General features: G+C 38.7%; 1 protein-coding gene across 6 annotated transcripts in view; it reads left to right on the forward strand.

Moving 5' to 3' along the window:
• The window catches only part of KIAA0825 (KIAA0825 ortholog), a 372,960-nt gene that overhangs the window by 128,420 nt on the left and 224,711 nt on the right, over positions 1-19,829 (forward strand). For 5 of the 6 annotated variants that reach the window (XM_046668256.1, XM_046668255.1, XM_046668257.1 and 2 more), the window contains 2 exons: positions 785-895; positions 14,050-14,189. In XM_046668256.1, the coding sequence (XP_046524212.1) occupies positions 785-895; positions 14,050-14,189 (251 nt within the window). The remainder of the gene's footprint in view (positions 1-784; positions 896-14,049; positions 14,190-19,829) is intronic. The other variant, XM_046668258.1, reaches the window with a different exon arrangement.

The raw sequence follows: 19,829 nt of genomic DNA on the forward strand, positions 1-19,829 counted from the left end.
AAATCATAGTCATATATTTTACAGTTAAATTCGTCTTTACAAGGCCTGTGTAGGCCCTTAGGAGCATACAAAATTAATTATAAATTCTCATTAATTGCTGAGTATTTATAAATCACTTTACATAGTAAAAAGAAGTACCTTTAGGTTAAACTTTTTTACCTTAATTAATTAATGAAGCAAATATGACAAAATATTGACATTTACTGGATCCAGGTTAAGGAGGAAGATGTAATTGGTATTCATTGTGCTATTCCTTATGCATTTACTTGACAAATTTTATAATGGAAGTTTGTTTGTTTTTTTTAACTAAATGATAATGATGTTGTTATACCTTCCCAAGTATAAGGATTGTTATATAGAGGCCTCTGAGCCATCTATTAACATAAATCCCAAGTGGATGAAGTAGATATCCTTTCTAGCATAATACCATTTTATGTAAAATCATTAACTTTAAGTACTTAGTAAAAATAAAAAGTTTTGGGGCCAGCCCGGTGGCGCAGCAGTTAAGTGCTCACGTTCTGCTTTGGCGGCCCAGGCTTCGCCGGTTTGGATCCCGGCTGTGTGCATGGCACCGCTTGGTGAGCCATGCTGTGGTAGGCATCCCACACATAAGGTAGAGGAAGATGGGCATGTATGTAAGCTCAGGGCCGGTCTTCCTCAGTAAAAAAGAGGAGGACTGGCAGCAGTTAGCACAGGGCCAATCCTCCTCCTCAAAAAAAAAAGTTTTGATGGTCTTCATAGTGAATGTTTCCTATATATTCTGAAATTATTTTTATTTCCCTAGGACTTTTCAGTATGGCATGGATGATTCTGCCTCAGATTCCTTAAAGCCATTTTTCAAGCAACCATTACATTGGTTTTCTTGCATATCACATTTCTACCCTTCCTTACTCAGGTGAGAGCCTCTAAATGCCATGTTATCTATAATTCTATGATTCCTTTAAAGTTTAATAGAAATTTTTATCCATGGAGGTAAATGAACCTTACAAAAAGAACTTACAACTTTTTACAATACACAGGTAAGTAAAGAGTATTATTTCTCTTTTTTTTTAGCTCAAGAATCCAAGATACAGGCCTCATGATAATTCTGCTAACTTATAGCTTAACTGATGTAATGGAAAAATGTGAATTTTTGAAATTTAGTTCTATTTTAGCTAATTACCTAACCATTTTAAAATTCATCTTTCTTGATCTATGACTGGGAATTTGACAGTTCTCCAACTAATTATTAAAAAAAGCAAAACTGGATAATTCATGTAACTAACTCAGAGCCTTAGATAAAAGTTGAGAGAGGAACAACTTTTAAAATTATGAATAGGGTCTTTCACTTTTATTATTTAATTTGTAGCATTTAAATATAAGAAAAAATCATTTAAAGCATGAAATGTACTTCCAGAATGATCTGATGACATTTTGTGGCGTTATGTGGAATGCCAGTTTGCTTCTTTGCTGAATATATCATTAGACAGTACCTTTCCTTGGTATCTGTGAATAAATATATCATATATCGCTGAAGGAGATATTATTAATCCCCATACATTCTTGATTTATCTTGGAAATACACTATCAGTGATTTTGCCATCTAAATTGACTGACTGTATCTCTCTCTTGAGAAACAAGAGTCCTACCCATAAATAGAGGATGTGAAAGCCTCATGCACAGAATCTCTATAGACACAACAGACACACACTGTTTACCTATTATATGCCTGTTCCCATATAGTTAATGGGGAATCCAAGATCAATGAGACATAGACTCTACCTTCAAGGACTTCAGTGTATTGTTTTTACTTCACTTACGCATAAAAGTTTTTCAGTATCTCTGATTAATTCCTTATGATTGAGTCTTAGAAGTTGAATGCCTTTAATACCCTGTCTTTGCAATACCCTCCAGCTTGCGTTTAAATATACTCTTATATCATTGAGAGTTAAATAGCCTACTCTTTAATAATCATTATTGCAAAAATAACAAATTAAGCAACTGGATCTTTTACAGTGGAAGTCAAGTAAACGACCTGTGTCATTCTGATGAGTTCCCAAATTTCTAAACATATTTATTCTTCACGTTGTTATCACATTTGCTTTAATCTATTTACATTGTCTGCTTTTGTCTTAGTCTATAACCGTTGGCATTATCATCCCCCTCTAGGGGTCGCTCTGCAAGTCTTCCACCTGCAGGCTTGCTCCATCCGGCCCTGCTAGAGGCCTGGGAAGTCAGCGGAGAAGTGGGTTTATCTTTCAAAGAGCGACTTCTGTTTAACTTCGTTCTCTTTTCTATACCTAAAGCAAGCGTATATGTAATAAGACTTTTCTTTCTTTCTGCTTCTGTGTAGCAACCAATCTCCACTATTATCCTAACACAAGGATTAGAACATGGGGGTGATTACTCGGCCCAGAGTGGAAATGCAATTTGATACAAGCTTTCTGGAGGGCAGTTTAGTGAGCTGTGTCAAAAACCTAAAAAATATTTCTGCCCCTTCATCCAGCAATTCCGTTTCTAAGAATCAATCATAAGGAATTAATCAGAGCTGTTGACAAAGTTTTGTATGTAAGGATATTCAATGAAGCATAATTTGTGAAAGAAAAAAAAGGAAATAAATGTCCCACAGTGTGGAATTAGGGAAATTAATTATGGGTAGTCATACGATAGACTACTGTGGGGTCATCAAAAGGGCCGATTTTGGAAAATATTAAATGATGTACATTTAAGAGGAAACTGCAAGTTTGTAATTATGACATTATCAAAGCCAGTCGAGTTTTTAGAGTGATAACTGTGTACCAGCCATGCAAGTGCTTCAAGTACATTCTCTCTTTTAAACCTCACACCAGTCTGTGAGGTAAGTACTCAAGTGCTTCTTTCACGGAGAGTAAAGTGATGTGTAGGTAGCAACTACCAAAGGGAACAAAGCTGGGAGGCAGACTCTGAACCTGGGCTTGTCTGCTTCCAAAGCTCAAGCTCCTGAGAACTCCACCTTCACCTTTCAAAGGGAGAGTAGTTCAGAGGGATGTTAACAGGTGTGCATGAAAAATCTCAGATTGTCAGTAATTCACCCTGTAAAGTCTCTTTTTATAGTTCCACTTTGCCAGGCTCTGATATACTAATGTATAGTGTTTATCTCCAAGGGAGGGGTCTAGTATGCAGATCCTCCAAACTTACTGGATGTGAGAGCCTGTTTCCCAGGGGATGAATAGTTACTGGAAGGTGGGGTGCAATTGAGAAGTGTTGAACTATGCCTTACTGCTATTCATATATCATTTAAAAAGTATGCATAGAAAAACAAATATTGAAAGGATATATACTAGAGAGTTTATAGTTTTTATCTTTGTTATGTTGGATTGCAAGCAATTTTAATTTTTATCTGTATTGTTTCCTATGTTTTCCAAATTTCCTATAATGAAAACAATTTAATTTTATTCAGATAAAAATTTTTTTAAAGTAAAAAGAAACTTCATTTTTAATTAATTAATTAATTTTTTTTGCTGAGGAAGATTTACCCTGAGCTAACGTCTTTTGCCAATCTTCCTTCTTTTTGCTGAGGAAGACTCACCCTGAGCTAACATCTGTTGCCAATCTTCCACTTTTTGTATGTGAGCCACTGCAACAGCATAGCCACTGACACATGAGTGGTGTAGGTCTGTGCCTGGGAACTGAACCTGGGCTGCTGATGTGGAGCACACTGAACTTCAACCCCTGGGCCATCAGGGCTGGCTCATGAGTGCAATACTTACTCATAGTTATTCTCTAACGGGTCCAGATAGTCTACTTAGAAAGGCGTGATCCATGTGATTTATGACCCAACACGTTCAGAGCAGTGGTGTAGTCAGAGCAATCCAGGGTAGTAATAAAAGTAATATCAAAATAACTCAAGTTATTGATTTGCATTTGTCAAGCATTGCAATGGAGATTCCTGGACAACTACCATGTGACCTTAAAAATATCCACCTTTCCATCCATTTCCTTCACGTACATTAGCTGTTTCTGTGAGTTTTTCACCCCGAAATTATCCTTCAAAACTTCATTCCTCACCTTAGCAACTAAAATGAACTGTTCAGGGAAATACATGGGTCAGATGATGACAAACTAAAAATTATTAGGCTTTTATTTTTGGAAAAGGTGAGGCTGAGAGGAGAGATGACTGAAATATTTAATATTATGAAGGATCTTAGTAATTTTTTTACCTATTTGCTTATTTATTTACATCTGTGCATTGTTTCAGTAAGGATTTAAATCAGCTTTTAACAATACTAAATATAATAAGATAATGAGTCAAAAGTAGATGAGAAGAAGACTTGAAATTAAGACTTAAAATAAGAGTTAACAAATGTATCAACAATTGTGTGGACTATAAATTTGCCTATAGGATTACTAGAGAAAGCCTATGAAGTATAGAAATTGGTAAAAATATAATTTTTTGTGTTCCCCACAACCCCTGGAAGAGAGTTGACAAGAGTTTGCTTTAGGGAAAATAAATGTATTTTCAAAGCAGTAAGTAAAATGTACTGTATGCATTATCTCTATCGGTGGTACAGGCTAACAATGTGAGTTGATTTAGAAAAGGTAATCAGTTTCATACTAGATTAAACTATGGCATGTGGAGAATATATTAGTCTCAAGGATAATACCATGACACCATACTGTGCCTTCACATAAATGTTCAAGAAAGAAAACTATCTTAGTCAATTATACTGTTGCATTATAATGCTTTTTATTATTTTTAAAATTTTCATCTTCGTGTGATTCCTTAAATATTTCAAAATATTTTTCGGGTCTTCCTTAGCTAAGTAGGTCATAACTGCACACTGAATCCGAGTAGCATAATCAGTGTGAGTAAACAGCCCATTCGTTTTACGCTGTTCGTTTTCTTTTGTGATAACAACATGATGTTTTGATTCGTGGCCAGTCCATTCTGAGCTGTAGATATTCTTCCAACTACGCTTTTGTTTCTATTATGGTTTTATTCAATGTAATCCTGTTTGGGCATTTTATGCTTTTTTTCCTTCCCTAAATACATTAGGCTGACTTTGGCTTCATTATATTAACATGCTACGTGGGTCTTTCCTTTTACCTAGTTCACCAAGATGTGTTCGTTCAATCTTTCAATAAATGCATTTAATTATTTTTCTCCAGGTAAGGCATGTGCTAGATGTTAATGGTGAGGGAAGAGGTAGACAATGAAGTTTCTCTGTCTCCTTTGCAGGTTCATCTACTTTGACCTGGCCATTGAATAGTAAATGTCTTTAGCATTCTATCATAGAATGTTTTCCAGGGGAAGTCATACATGCCTATGGCTTCGTGTACTCCTTATGTGTCGTTAAATGCATATCTCTAATTTTAACCCTTTCTAGGACTACCGACCTTTATATCCATGGGTACCAACCCTACATGAATGCCTTTCTGAGGTTTATGCCTGCAAACATGAAAACGCCTCAGACTCAACATGACCGAAGTTGAACTGAGGATACTTCCTTCCAAACTGATTCTCTTCTATTTTTCCCTACTTTGGCTAATGGTACCTGCATGTAGTTGTACAAGTCGGAGACCTAGGAGGCAGCCAGAACACCTCCCTTTTGCTCTCCTACCAGATCCAATCCATTACCAAGTCTCATTAATTTTAACTCCTAATATCTACTATCCATGGCACCACCTTTGCCTTAGTCCTGAAGCATCATCTCTCTCCTGACTACCGCAATGACCTCTTAGTTTTCTTCCTGTATATATATGTTGATTCCCATTTCCAATATTCTCCAGACTATAGCCAGAGATTTCTCAAACCCAAATCTATTTTCAAAACTAAATTTTATCATTTCACACTGTGGCTTAAAAACCTTCCATGAATTCCCATTTGTCCTTAAATATACACAGACAAGTTTAGCATGGCCTATAAGACCTATATAGATGTGGCTTACCTACCTTTGCAACCTCTTCCAATACTACACTACCCTGTGATTCTGCTCTCTATACATTAGCCTTTTTATATTTCTTTGCCATGCCATGCTCCTTTCTGCCACAGGATCTTTGTACATGCTCTTCCCTTTCCCTAAAATGTCTTCTTCCTTTTTCACCTAGTTAATGCCAGCTTTTCTTCATATCTCAGCTCCAATGGGAGTTCTGAAAGGGAAGCCTTTCATCAACCCCAAAGACTAGTTCACTTCCTCTTACTACATCTTCTAATAGCATCTTTTGCTTTTCCTTCATTGAGTTTTCATAGTGGTAATTTCATCTGTATTTGTATGGTCATTTAAACTACATACATATTCTCTACTAAATTCTGTTAAACTAGTGACTGGTTTTTGCTTATTGTTGTGTCTCCATGGCCTAGCACATAGAAATCAGCCAACAAATATTTTTTGAATGAATGAGTGAATGAGGGAATAAATGAGTTATTGTAGTACTGTTCAGATTTTTCAGATTAGATGGCACATTTAGCTCTTTTCAAACATTTGATCTGAGTGGTAAAGCTAAGGCGTGGGAAGCATGGTCTATTGAGAAGGTAGCTTAGGAGTATCCTCAGGGAAGAACCTCTGGGGAGGAGGATACAAAAGAGCTTTGGTCTCCCAGCTGCTGCTGACAGGCTCTTCCACGGGACTGAGGAAAAGAGCTTAGAGAGCTTGTACTCTGATGAGGTGCCAAGCTTTGACATGGAGCCAGCAGCCAGAGAAGTAAGGAGAGCTTTGAACACTAAAGCTCTTAAGTGGCTGTTCCAGAGTGTGGATGGACAAGCAGTTGAATCTTTGAGAAGATTTTCAGAGAGAAAATCACGTGTCTGTGGAGTAGTTATTAAAAGAAGTGAAAATGTCAGGCAAACTAGATATTTGATATACCTAGATATCTATTCATATTTTTCCTTTCCTATTATGGTTTAAAGGTATTAAATAAATGAGAATATAGCAATGGAGTCAGCAGTGGGATCATAGAAAACAACTCCAGGTTTTTGCATTAAACAAACACGGTTATAGACTTCTGTAGTTTTGTGGTCTTGGAAAGTTAGTTAACCTATGTGATCTCCAGTTTCCCCATATATGAAATTGTTTAAATTTTGGTGAGGAAATTGAGACATAAACACAATACAGCATTATTGTTCTACTTGAAAACAGCATGCAATACCATTGTCTACTTCTTCCATCTTAAAGCATCTTTTTCCTTAACTTCTGAGATACTCTCATGGCAGAGTCACGAGGATTAAATGAGCTAATGTGCCTACTATGGCACTCATTACATAAGTACTTATTAAACAATCCTTCAATACTGCTGTGTTAGTAAAGAGCTATATGTTTCAGAAAGTGGCAAATTTTACCCGTTATCCAAACACAGTAAAAGGACCTACTAGAAGTGTGAAAAAGTGGAAAGAATGTTGAATTACTTTCTCATTGGGTTTCTGCACTTACCAGAAGTGTGATGCCAAAGGAGACCTTTCTTGAACTCCCTGTAAAAGGGTATTTATTATCTGGTAGACAGGGACCAATAACAGTTAAAGGCTCCAGAGAGAGAACTTCTGCTCCTCAAAAGGGATGGCTGAGTGTTGCCGGAGTGTCCAGTGTCTCAGGGACTCTGGTGCTAGATTAGCACTTTGGGGAGAGGAGGGGGTATCCAAAAGTGATGGTTGATGTGTAATATTATTTGTAAAATTAAAATTCAAGTTTTATATATTTTCAGAAATAGGATATCCTAACCTATGTAAAATTAAAGTGTGGAGCTAGGGCTATGAGTTTTGGGTACTAACGTCTTTGGGCAATTTGGGGGGACTGGAGTCATCCCAAGTGAAAAAGTTGAATTTGCTAAAATCAGGAAATGCAAGTGCTCATGGATTGAATGCCTACGCCCTTAAGTTGTACACCAGATAGTATAGATACAACCAACTCTGAAGAGAGTTTTTGTGAGACTCTTTAAGAGTGTCAATCTACCTTAGTGGACAAAGTTATTAAAAATGAAGGTAAATACTATATATCAATGTGCAAGTGAACCCTACCTGATTTCTGTTTATCAAATCATCTTTAATTATAAAGATCATAGAGACTTGGCTATACCCACTATAGAGATTAAAATATATGCAAACATTGTCAATGCCCTAGCTACATATAATCTATAGACTCTTGAATAAAATATTTTGAGTTTTTTTTCCTCTCAACTTTTTCCCCAGGTACTAAAGTTATCTTCCTGATGAAAGAAGACAAAATTGCTTTAAATATTTGTCTTTACTGTTTTCCTAGAAAGATTTTGAAGGATCTGTTTTGGAAAGCCAAGAGTAATGTAGTGATTAATATGGGGCTTCTCCCCTGCTTTTGTTTTTCCCCTTTAGGGTTTTCACTCTCAGTTTCTCTTTATTTATGCCCTTGCCTTTGTTCTCTGAATCATGTACTTATGGTCTCTGGTATAAATTTGGCCAGTAATCCATGACAGGAACCATCTGGTTGAAATCAGTCCCTAGATACCTTGAATAACATGGCTCCAATTTGGGAATCAGCCTTGAGACCACAAACTTGATTTTGGGTCAAAAACCTGGTATCCTCAATCAGGAGGCTGAATGGAGCCAAACATCCTCAGTGCTGGAAAATACAACTTACCTACCAAACGTCAACCAGGTTGGATGGAAAGAAACATGGAGTGGTGGAATGAGCATGGGTTTTGAAGTCAGAAAGACTTGGGTTCAAAGTCCAGTAGCCATATTTATTAGTTAAATGACCTTGGACTAGTTTCTCAATATTCCTGAAACAAAGATTAAGTGAGATGAACACTAAGTGTCTCAGGCATATCTTATTTCACATTTCCCCAAGAAGCAAACCCTGAGACAAGGATTCAAGTGAAAGTAGTTTATTTTCTAAGAGGAGGAAACTGGAAGGGGAGTGGGTAAGTGAGACAAAGAAAGAAAGATAGCAAATAAAGATTAGTGTAATCAAGCCAACTACCATAGGAGTAATCAAACTTAAACCTTCTGGGGAAATTCCTAGAGCCAGTGTGAAAGGCACATCTCAGAGTTATCCCACCAAAGGAGCAAGGATGCTGAGGTATTTATACAGCAACTTCCATCAATCATTGGTTGAAGCTGCTCTGGGGGTTATTATTCGCTGGCACTTCCAAACTGTCTTGCTGGAAGATAGAGGTTTTGACAGCAAAAGGCAGGCCACGGCCAACTGAGTGGTAAGGGCAAGAGGATATGCGGATATTGACAACATCTGCTTTGGTCTACCCCTTGCACCACTGAAATCCACTCATTAGCCATGTTAAGTTCTCTGAGTCTTATGATTGATTCCTCAAGGTGGTGGCTGTCAAAACTTCTTCAGAAAAAAACAGTTTTCTTACAGTAGAGTTAGTGGGACAAGCTAGAGTATCCCCTGCTGCAATTATTCCTGAGTCTGCAAGTGTTAATCATCATTACATTCCTCTATCACTTATTCCAGCTTCCCCTCACCCTTGGCCATCACATCTGCTTATTTATGTTGCTTGCTCGTGGAGTCACTGAGACCTTCATCCCTGAGGGGTCAAACCCGTGGTTACCATTCCTTTCTCAGAATGTCTCCTGCTTATGGTTATTACCAGTCATGCAAGCATCAAGAGATGCCCTGGTGAATCTCTTGAGTCACAGAACTTCTCCCTGCTTCCCTTAGGCAGTAGCAACTCCAGCTCCTCAGTGATAATTAGGGTTAGTTACCTTGCCAGCATAGTAACTCTTTTCTTTGCCTGCTAGACTGCTGGCATGGGAAGCCAAAGATGACCAGATGGCAGCTGTAACATTAGGTCTTGTGGAATTCTCCATGGTCCCCTGGTAGAGGTGTGTGCACCCCAACTCACCCCATGGAAACCAGGACCTACACTCCCACAGAGCTAATGGGGAGTTATGGGAATGGAAAACACAAATTCCCCAAGCGGATCATCAGAAGCACTGGTGAAAGAGGCCTCTTCTACTTTCACCCTTAGCTCATGGACCCATGTAGTTTATTTGTTAGGGACATGGTAGCATAGAATGGCTGTTGATTCAAAGTAAAAATCAAATCTTGAAGGACAGTGCCCCAACACTACTGGGTGTCATCCCCAAGCTATGCATTTCAGAGTCTATTCCAAAGTTCTGCTGATCTGACAGCTTCTACATGATACGCATATGGTAGAATCAGTGAATCCCATAGTCATGTGGCTTGAGCAGTAAGGCTGCCCATTTTGCAGTCTGAACCTACTGCAGAGCCTTCTCTTGCCCTGTGCCTCATGCACGATGTGGTTGGAAGTCAGGCTGGTGTGCACTGATACAGCTAAGATTTTTTTTTAACTTTCTACTGCAATATGAACACTAAAAAATTGCAGAAATTACAAGTGAACTACTTGATGAGTTTTCATACAGTAACCACACCTGGATACAGCTAAGATTTTCCATGATGATTCTGTAAAAATATTTGGATATTTTCATAAACCAAAATGATTGAAACCCATTATTGTATCACTCCTTACTCCCTGGATTTGAAAAGTCCTTTAGGCCAAATCATTCTCCAGAAATGTAGCACTTATTAGAGTATAAGCTTAATATAACCCAGTCATAAATTTATCCTGTCTCTTAGTACAAGATTGATGAGTTCCTGTAGATTTATAAATTTTTGTTCTCTTCTTTGTTATAGTAGAATTCAACATGTACATATTTGATATATATATATATATATAAATATATATATAATTTCCCTTTCTGTCATTTTTTTGTGAGGCTAATCTCACTTTCACAGCTCCACCAGCTCAAAGGATGAGGGAACATATGCTTCTCCATATGCCCAACACAGACTCCTCAATGCATTTATTACTTGGAGCTTGGTGATTGAGGAATGTTTGTAATATTTTATTTTTCTTCATAGTGAGTCATTCTACTGTACATTTCAAAATCTGTGATAAGTCGAAAGATCCAAGATTTGAGGTACATTTCAACAAACAGTTTCCCATCTGGTAAATGAAAAGTTTTATTTATAACCACGTATTCAGATACAGTGGTATGAAATGACATTCAAATTATTTTGTTTTATTACATGTCTGTGGGGCTGGGCAAAAACACTAACCCCCTCCAATCCATTCTCCACGCTGCAGCCAGATCAGGAAGCTCGTCTGCCTTAAACTCTTCAGCGGGTCCAAAATCCTCATCTTGGCTAATGAGGCCTTCCATGGTCTGGCTTCTGCCTCCTTCTTCAGATTATCTCTCAACAATCCTCCTCCTTTTCTACACTCCATCAAACTGGATCTTTGAGTTCATTAAATGTATCCTTAAGTCAGCATTCAACTCAAGAAAAATATATAGATAGGAAATATTCAAGAACTAAGTCACTTTTAATATACAACTTACTATCAACTGCTGCTTTTCATCTACTGAACCCCAGGCAAGTTTCTTGAAGCCAGCATGTGGGGTTTAGGATGGAAATAGGGACAGCCATTGTGAGGATCTGCTTCAGCATTTCAGGCCAAGGGGCTCACCTAGTGGATTCTTCTTTGGTACTGTATTTAGAACTACTGCAAGAGCCAGACCATTCTGGGAATACGCAAAGTAATTCAGTAGTTCAGAACTCCTGAACTGACAAACTTGATTCCTCTGCCTGAGAGTTAAGTAACTCCCCACTTCTCTCTTCACCACCCACCCAGGGCTAACTAGCTAGCACTGCCTAGCTAACTCTGCCCCGTCAATTGCCAAAGGAGGTTCTCTGTTTCAAGTTCTCTTGTCAGAGTCTTGCATGGAAAGCCTGAGTTGATCCAAAGTTCAGGTGAGGCAGAAGGATTTTGTGGATTATAAGGTTGTGAGATGTTCCAAATGCCAAGCCGAGCCAAGGGGGAGGTGCTTTGAAATTTCATTTTGTATCTTTGGATCCTCTTATTTGTGCTTAAACCAGCCTTTTGGCAAAGCATCCTCTCTTTTTTTTTTTTTTTTTTTGAGGAATATTAGCCCTGAGCTAACTACTGCCAGTCCTCCTCTTTTTGCTGAGGAAGCCTGGCCCTGAGCTAACATCGTGCCCATCTTCCTCTACTTTATATGTGGGATGCCTACCACAGCATGACGTGCCAAGCGGTGCCACATCCGCACCCGGGATCTGAACCTGCCAACCCCGGGCCACCGAGAAGCAGAATGTGCGAACTTAACCGCTGCACCACCGGGCTGGCCCCAAAGCATTCTCTTTTTTAAAAGGAGTTTGCCTAGCATTTATGAGCTTATGAGTCAATCAGCTAACATGGACAGAGCACTTCAGTGTGCTCAGGTCACTGCTAGGAGCTTTGGAGTAGAAAAGTGTCCTCATGAGGCTTAAATCTGAGTGGAAAGATAAAGCTTTAATTGATGAAATAATAAAGTGCTAAAATGTGTAAACTTGCCGTAAGTGCTTTAATTCACAGTGAGAAAGACCATTATAGAGGGAAATTTTTAGTGAAGGCTCCACAGAGAAAGTGATATTTTTGCTGCAAATCGAAGGATGGGTAGGATTAAGCTAAGTAAAGGGTTATGAGGAGTTCACTTCATGGGCGGCAGCCAAGGTGGACCTGTGTGGGCACAAAGGCACAGAGGCAGTAAAGATGATGCCAACTAGCCCACCCCTGGGACCTGTGCTCCAGAAAGCGCTGCCTTTCACAGTGGCTCTCAGACCCTAGTGTGCATCAGACTCTCCTGCAGGGGGCTTACTGAAACACAGATTTCTGGGGCCCACCCCTAGAATTTCTGAGGCCCAGGAATGTGCATTTTTAACAAGTTCTCAGGTGATGCTGATGCTGCTGGTCCAGGGCCCAAGCTTTGAAAACCACTGGTCTAGACTATGTTAATGACTGTATGGTTCTCCGCTCAGTAAATTCCATCTGAAAATGATGCTACAAATTGTCTCTCACAGCAATACCCTTTGCTCTGCTTTTTTCCATTCTGAGGCGTGTGGTCCCCACATTCACACCTTTACGTTATTGTCACATCTTTCCTTCCCAAGGCCACAACCAGATTGAGTTTGATCATTTCCTGCCTTTTTTGTTGTGGTGGTTGTAAGCTGGCTACAGATGTGGTGACCTTTAGCCAATCTAAGCTTGGAGATTTTATTTTATTTATTTATTTTTTTTTGAGGAAGATTAGCCCTGAGCTAACTGCTGCCAATTCCCCTGTTTTTGCTGAGGAAGACTGGCCCTGGGCTAACATCCGTGCCCATCTTCCTCTACTTTATACGTGGGACGCCTACCACAGCATGGCTTTTGCCAAGTGGTGCCATGTCCGCACCCGGGATCCAAACCAGTGAACCCCAGGCCGCCAAGAAGCAGAACGTGCGAACTTAACCGCTGCGCCACTGGGCTGACCCCTAAGCTTAGAGATTTTAGAAGGAAAAAGTGAATAATGTTATCAGTTTTCAGTTTCTGCTTCACTTTCTTATCTCCTGCCAGTTCATTGGTAAATTAATGTGTTGATGCAGAGGACCTGATTTTGATTTTCTATTCAACACTGATGATAATTTCCCAAGTACAAGCTTATTTGCCTTGGAAGTATTTCTCTTTGATGAAATGATTACCCAAATAGGTAGCAGTGTGACTGTCAGAGTGGGTCTAATAATTCCATGTTGACTTAAGGCTTTACATGTTAAATAATTAGATTACGGTTGACCCTTGACAGAAGCTTTGAATTCCTTTAGTTTTATCAGCAATCATAGTACATGGCAAATTACAAAGTAGCCAAAACCCACTGTAACTTCTTTCCATGAATAACGAAAGGAGTTAATAGCACATAGTAGGCATGCATATATTTAGTGAATGAACAAATAAATGCATTCAAAATAAATGCATAAATAATTTTTATTTGCTCATGAAACAAAACAGACAGTTCTGTGAAATATAGACATGGTTATTTTGTATCAGTTTTAAATTTGGCAGGCTACCAAATGTTAATTTGCTTTTAGCTATTTGAGATTAAACGTAATTCCTTCCCTGAGCAGCCCTAAAGTAAGCAAGCATGAAAGCATTTTCAGAGTGATCTGGGAGGAATTGACATTTAAAGGAGTTAGCATTACATTGTACTTTAAGGCTATTAATTTCATAGATAAATTCACTTCATTACGCCATCTTTATCTTGCATTTTGAAAGGACTCCATCAGCTGGACGACTGACAGCCGAGGGTCAATTGAAACTGCTCTTTTCCCAGCCAGGTTGTAATTGGAACCTGCTTCTGGAAACCCTACTGAATCATAATGGTCTTTTACTGAGAATCTTGCTGAAGAGCTCAAGTGAGTATTTATAGTTATGAGAATGTCCTCAAAAAACCCAGCCATTGCTCAAGTTGAATGAAATTTTTTTCCTACTTGAATGTTGGCAGAGGGATGGAAACCAACTGCGTTGTGTCAACAGTCAGTGGGGTTAGCAGTAGGCAAAATGTTGAATTGCTTTATAAACCTATTGGAAAGATACTTTTCAGGAATTCTGAGAAAAAACAATATTTCTGTATAATACTGTTCTATCATAACTACCATTATTTCGAAATGTTGCAATATCTGGAGTTTGAAATGCCTAAGAAAATTATAGGAACATAGTTATATGTCCAAAACAGAAGTCTCAATTAGACCTAAAAGAAAGAAAGAGAGAGGTTCATTAGAACCACACTAGAAATTTCAGTGGATCGTGAAAAGTGCTTATGTAACTTATAAACAAGCAAGCTGTGGCTTACAGCCATATCCATTGCAGCATGGAGAAGTAATCATGAGAAAATTATGAATGGAAATTGAGGAGTAACAGAAGACCACACTTCTCTTAATTAGACTTTCTTTTTTTCCCTGTAAGTGCTATTTTAGAAAATGGTAAGTAACGTTATGCCAATCCGATATTATTTGCCACTGCTCTCCTGCTACATCTATGTGGAGTTTTCCAACCGTTTTCACATACCCCTACACATTTCTCCTGCTATTCTATACCACACATGAAGCCAGATTTATTTTATCAATCACTAGTTCCACTATAGGTTTCCTGAATCAAAATCTTTTTCCTCTACTTCTCTACCACCTGTAGGATCAAATCCCTGTCCATTCAAATATGACCCCTGGCTAATTTTCTAAACTTTTCCCCCACTATTCCCTTGCAGGCACATATACACCCATTTCAGCCATTGTCCCCAAAGCTCCATGCGTGTGCTCCCTCCACACCTGGGCTCACCCATTTTTCCTGCTTGAAAGACCCTCCATAGACAACTCAGGCTCCACGAGTGTGCCAGGGCCAGTTGATGTTCTAGATCTCTGAATGCTCTAGCTCACATTGATCTCTTCCTCCCCTCAACCTCACCGTGCCCATTATCTTGGCTGCTCATTTGCCCTTAGCATAGTGTTATTATATTTGTAAATGAACGAGGCAAATGGACACCAGGCCTGTTGGTATACAAATGAGGTTCATAGCATTCCCCTGTCCAAATCGCTCTGGTCATTCCTGGGAATTTTTGGTTTCTCAGATCTGTTCAGGACCACTTCCCCATATTCTTCTCTCCTGTCCACCTTGATGTTTGCTTCCCAAAAGCCACCTAGATCAGATGCCTCACTGCTGAGGCCCTTGTGAGAATATTGCTTCTCCCTTGGTGCTCTCATATCCATATCTCAAATCCATAAAATCTTGTGGTGCCAAAGGTCACCACAACTCCTCAAACCTCACCATGTTCCAAGCAGAAGTTCGGAGATAACCCCTCTCCCAAACCGTGAATCTGACTTTATTCCCTTAGCCACAGGCAGTACTCTTTGGGCCTCAAATAGCACAAGGTTCACCTGAAAGCAATTTCTTGAGCTTCAGGCTGTAGCTCCACTCTCCTAAAGGGGAAACTGGTGCTAGGGAAACTACTTCCTCAAGTAGCCACCATTTGTTGTTTATTTATTGGGTGTCCAGCACTGTGCTAAACACTTCACATTTGCTATCTAATTTGATTCTTGTAACTTTATCAAGTATTTACTGTTGTTTTCTTCATGTTGAAAATGAGGACATTAGGGCCAACCACAGTGGCCTAGTGGTTAAGTTCAGCATGCTCTGCTTCAGCAGTCCAGGTTCAATGCCCCAACGCAGGCCTACACCGCTCTACTAGTGGCCATGCTGTGCTGGCAACCTGCATACGAAAAAAAAAATACAGGAAGATTGGCACAGACATTAGCTCAGGGCAAATCTTCCTCAGCAAAAGAATGAAAAGAGAGACGTGATTAGAGTTTAAGATAATGTTACTTGCCCAGATACACACATAGCTGATAAACGGTGAGTAAAAGTGGATTCTGAACCCCGCCTGAGCTTTCTGTCCCCTGCACTTCCTAAACAAATACTCATACAAATTAAACCTGGAGTGGGCGAGGGGTATCAGAAGAGCTGTAATCTGTCCACCCTCAGGTGGATCAACCAGGACACCCTAATGCACCTGCATTTAACTAGTTTTTCCAGCTAGATAGTTAGGGCTGATCATAGATTTTTATATTCCTCCTCAAGCTAACACAGTGCTTTTTATAGGAAAAGTCCAGTCATTGGCCGATCAGTGGTCAATTAGGATATAAAATACAGTGTTTCCCTTAAACTTTATAATCTGAGCTTTCAGGCAAAGCAGCTACATGACATGGACAGTATGTGACACAGCTGGAGATTTAGTCTATAGTTGGTGAAACTCACAGGCATGGTCTCAGAAGAGAAATGGTGTCCTATTGACAGAGTTATGTAGAACAGCCTGGAAAATCAATTGCAATCAAACTTTTTGACTATACTGATATAGCCACTAAGTACAGGAATAGCAATTATAGTTATGAGTGTTTAACCATGTTTTCTTATAAATGAATCCCACATTTACTTACCAAAAATATTATGTCCACCTTCTGGTATGTATAACATGATATTGTTTTTGAGAGACTTACAGTCATTGTAGCTACCATATTGTATCACCTTCGGTTGTGGTTCTTATGAAGTGCAGAGGTGTACTTACCCAAGCCGCTCAAATACCTTTTTTGCATTTTTTTGCAAAGGCTGTTAGGTGTTTGATTGGGATTACATAGCTGCTCTGGAATCGTCTTGTAATGAATTTCATTAGTTACTTCAATACTGTAAGGATGTCGTGACAGAGTTCACTAATCAATCGATTGACTGACTTATTAAGCTCCAGTAGAAGTCTTGTCACTTTAAGTTAGAAACAATATACTCAGGAATCTTATTAACTAGACTAAGATGGAAATTCTCATGTACATAAAAATAAATTTGTAATATTTTTTGCACAAATTTTCATTTGTTTAGAAGTCTCAGAGTATTTCAGAACACTATTTGGTGATTTAGAAGTTTGATCATATTTTTAGGAAAGCAAAATTTTAGAGTAAAATATGCTGAATTAGGTGCTTCAAGCAACATAATTATCAGCTTTTTTGTGGGAGAGTTTTTCTTTGTAAACAGTGTCTTTTTGGTCAAACTGATAAAATTTAACTTTGTGTTAAATTGGCTCAGGAATAAGAATAAAGAGATCTTAAGAAAATATTTTTATTATATATGTTTTAGAACAAAGTTCTCCTTGTCCAATAAGTAATTATTAAATTCTGTTAGGTTCAGATTTTTCTTGATGGACAATTATATATTATAATAATTAAAACATATGGAGTTTGTCTCTTTTATTGTCTGTAGCTTTTGGTTTTGCTCTATGAAAATGATTTGCCAGAATTTCTTTTTATTTTAAAAAGAATCAGCAGAGCATATATGGAAATGACTTTCTTATAATACTAGATACAACTTCACCAAGGGTGAGAAAACACAAAAGTTTGTAAATGAAGGGTAAAATTTGTGTATGTGTGTGTGAGGAAGATTCGTCCTGAACTAACATCTGTTGCCAATCCTCCTTTTTTTCACTTGAAGAAGATTCACCCTCAGCTCACATCTGTGCCATTCTTCCTCTATTTTTTGTATGTGGGATGCCTCCACAGCATGGCTGATGAGCAGAGTAGGTCCGCACCTGGGATCCAAACCTGTGGACCTGGGCTCCTGAAGTGGAGCACATGGAACTTTAACCACTTGGCCACAGGGCTGGCCCCCAAATTTTAATTTACAATATATGCTTCATAGGCTGCCAGCTTCTAGGAAGTGGAATCATGTTTTTGCCATAGATAATAATTCCTCCTGTATAAAAATTTGTAGCATTTTGAGGGAGTGGTTATATTGCTAAAACTTGATAAAAATAAACTGATTTCACATAGTAGGTGGTTTATAACATTCTTTGGGTACAGTTCACTTGGCATGGAAGGTAATGTTTGTGGGTTTATTTTTAAGGTAGGCCATCTTAAATTTGAAGGAAAAAAACTCAACTACAAATGTTTATAGAAGATTTCAGAATTGTAAGACACTATTTTGGATTAGTGACTTTAAAAATCTAGGGCAATTGTGCGGTAATTGCCTAGGACTAACTAGTTTCTTTGGTAATTTGGTAACTAATTTGGTTGGTTATTACCTATAATGGCCTAACTAGTTTCTTACTTGTGGCATCAAAGGAACAAATATTTAGCAATTTCCTAAGTGTTAGCAGGTGGCCTTTTCCTGCTAGTGACATTTGAATGAAGTGTGACTAACATTCTTCCCTTTGCCCATTGCCCCAAGAATGATGCCCAGTGAAACTTCTCGGCTTCTGGTGATTTTCAGTTGTAACATAACAACACACTAGCAAATACATGATATTTAACGTGTTCCAGACATTGTTTCTGAGTATTTAAAATGTGCTCACTCACTGAATCCTTGTAACAACCCCATGTGGTAGGTACAATTATCATCTCCATTTTACAGATGAAGAAACTGAGACACATAGAAATAAGTCACTTGTCCAAGTCACCTACCTCATAAGTGGCAAAGCAGGATTTGATCCAGACAGGTGGCTTCCAGAGAGTGTGCTTTCGCCACCACACCACATGGCATCCAGGGAGAGCCACAGAGCATTTACCAAACTGCAGGCCACACAGTTCGTGGGGGCTATCAGGAGCCTCTGTAGCAGACACTTTTGATAGTACCTTTGGTACTTTTCAACCTTATGATAAAGAAACAGATCAACAGGAAATTCTATCACTACCAAGCAGAGATTGATTTATGAATCAATTCAAAGTCTGTAATTTTATACTTAGTATTTTCCTGATCTTTTGAGTAATAGGAGGCATATTATGGCAGAAGCTTGGTGTTTTGTTGTGGAGTGTGTGTGTGTGTGTGTGTGGGTGTGGGTGTTTTGTTTCATTTTGTAAGTGTGACCAAGTGTCTTGAAGGAGGTGACCAAAAATAAACTATGCTCCCTCTTGGTACCTTAGTGCACCTAACATTGATGTCATAGGCTGCTTTGCTAGTGACATCTGCACTCTGACTTGTTTAATCTTCTTTTCTTTGCTGTAGTTGTACCCTGTTCTTACTAGGAACAATAGAACCATATGCGTGTGGTTTTACCCTAGTCCTTTCCAACCAAGGATCCTATCTGACAATCATGATGGACTAGCCTAGCATATCAATGGGCTCCACAGAATTATTACAGTCCCCCAAACAGTTATCATCTAGGGTCTGCTGAGTCTCCATGAGGATAGGGTGGTTGTAGGGGGTATGATTATGTAAAGCAAAGCTTCTTTAAAGTGCAAACATGTCACCTGCGGTGCTGGTTAAAACCACAGATTCTGATTCAATAGGTCTTCGGTGGTGCCTGAGATTCTGAATTTCTAACCAGCTCCCAGGTATGCTGCTCCTGCTGCTGCTGGTCCCTGGACCGCCTTTGGAGTAGCAAGGTCATCGAACAAAGTATCTGTTGCTATAGAAGGCAAAAAAGTTTGAGAATGTGGCTTGTCCTACCAATGTATTATAGGCTTTTAAAGAGACATAATTTACTTAAAAATATTTATAAACCATTTTATCAGGAAGTTCACAGG

This window comes from Equus quagga, chromosome 7 (assembly GCF_021613505.1).
Source record: "Equus quagga isolate Etosha38 chromosome 7, UCLA_HA_Equagga_1.0, whole genome shotgun sequence".
Lineage (NCBI taxonomy): Eukaryota > Metazoa > Chordata > Mammalia > Perissodactyla > Equidae > Equus > Equus quagga.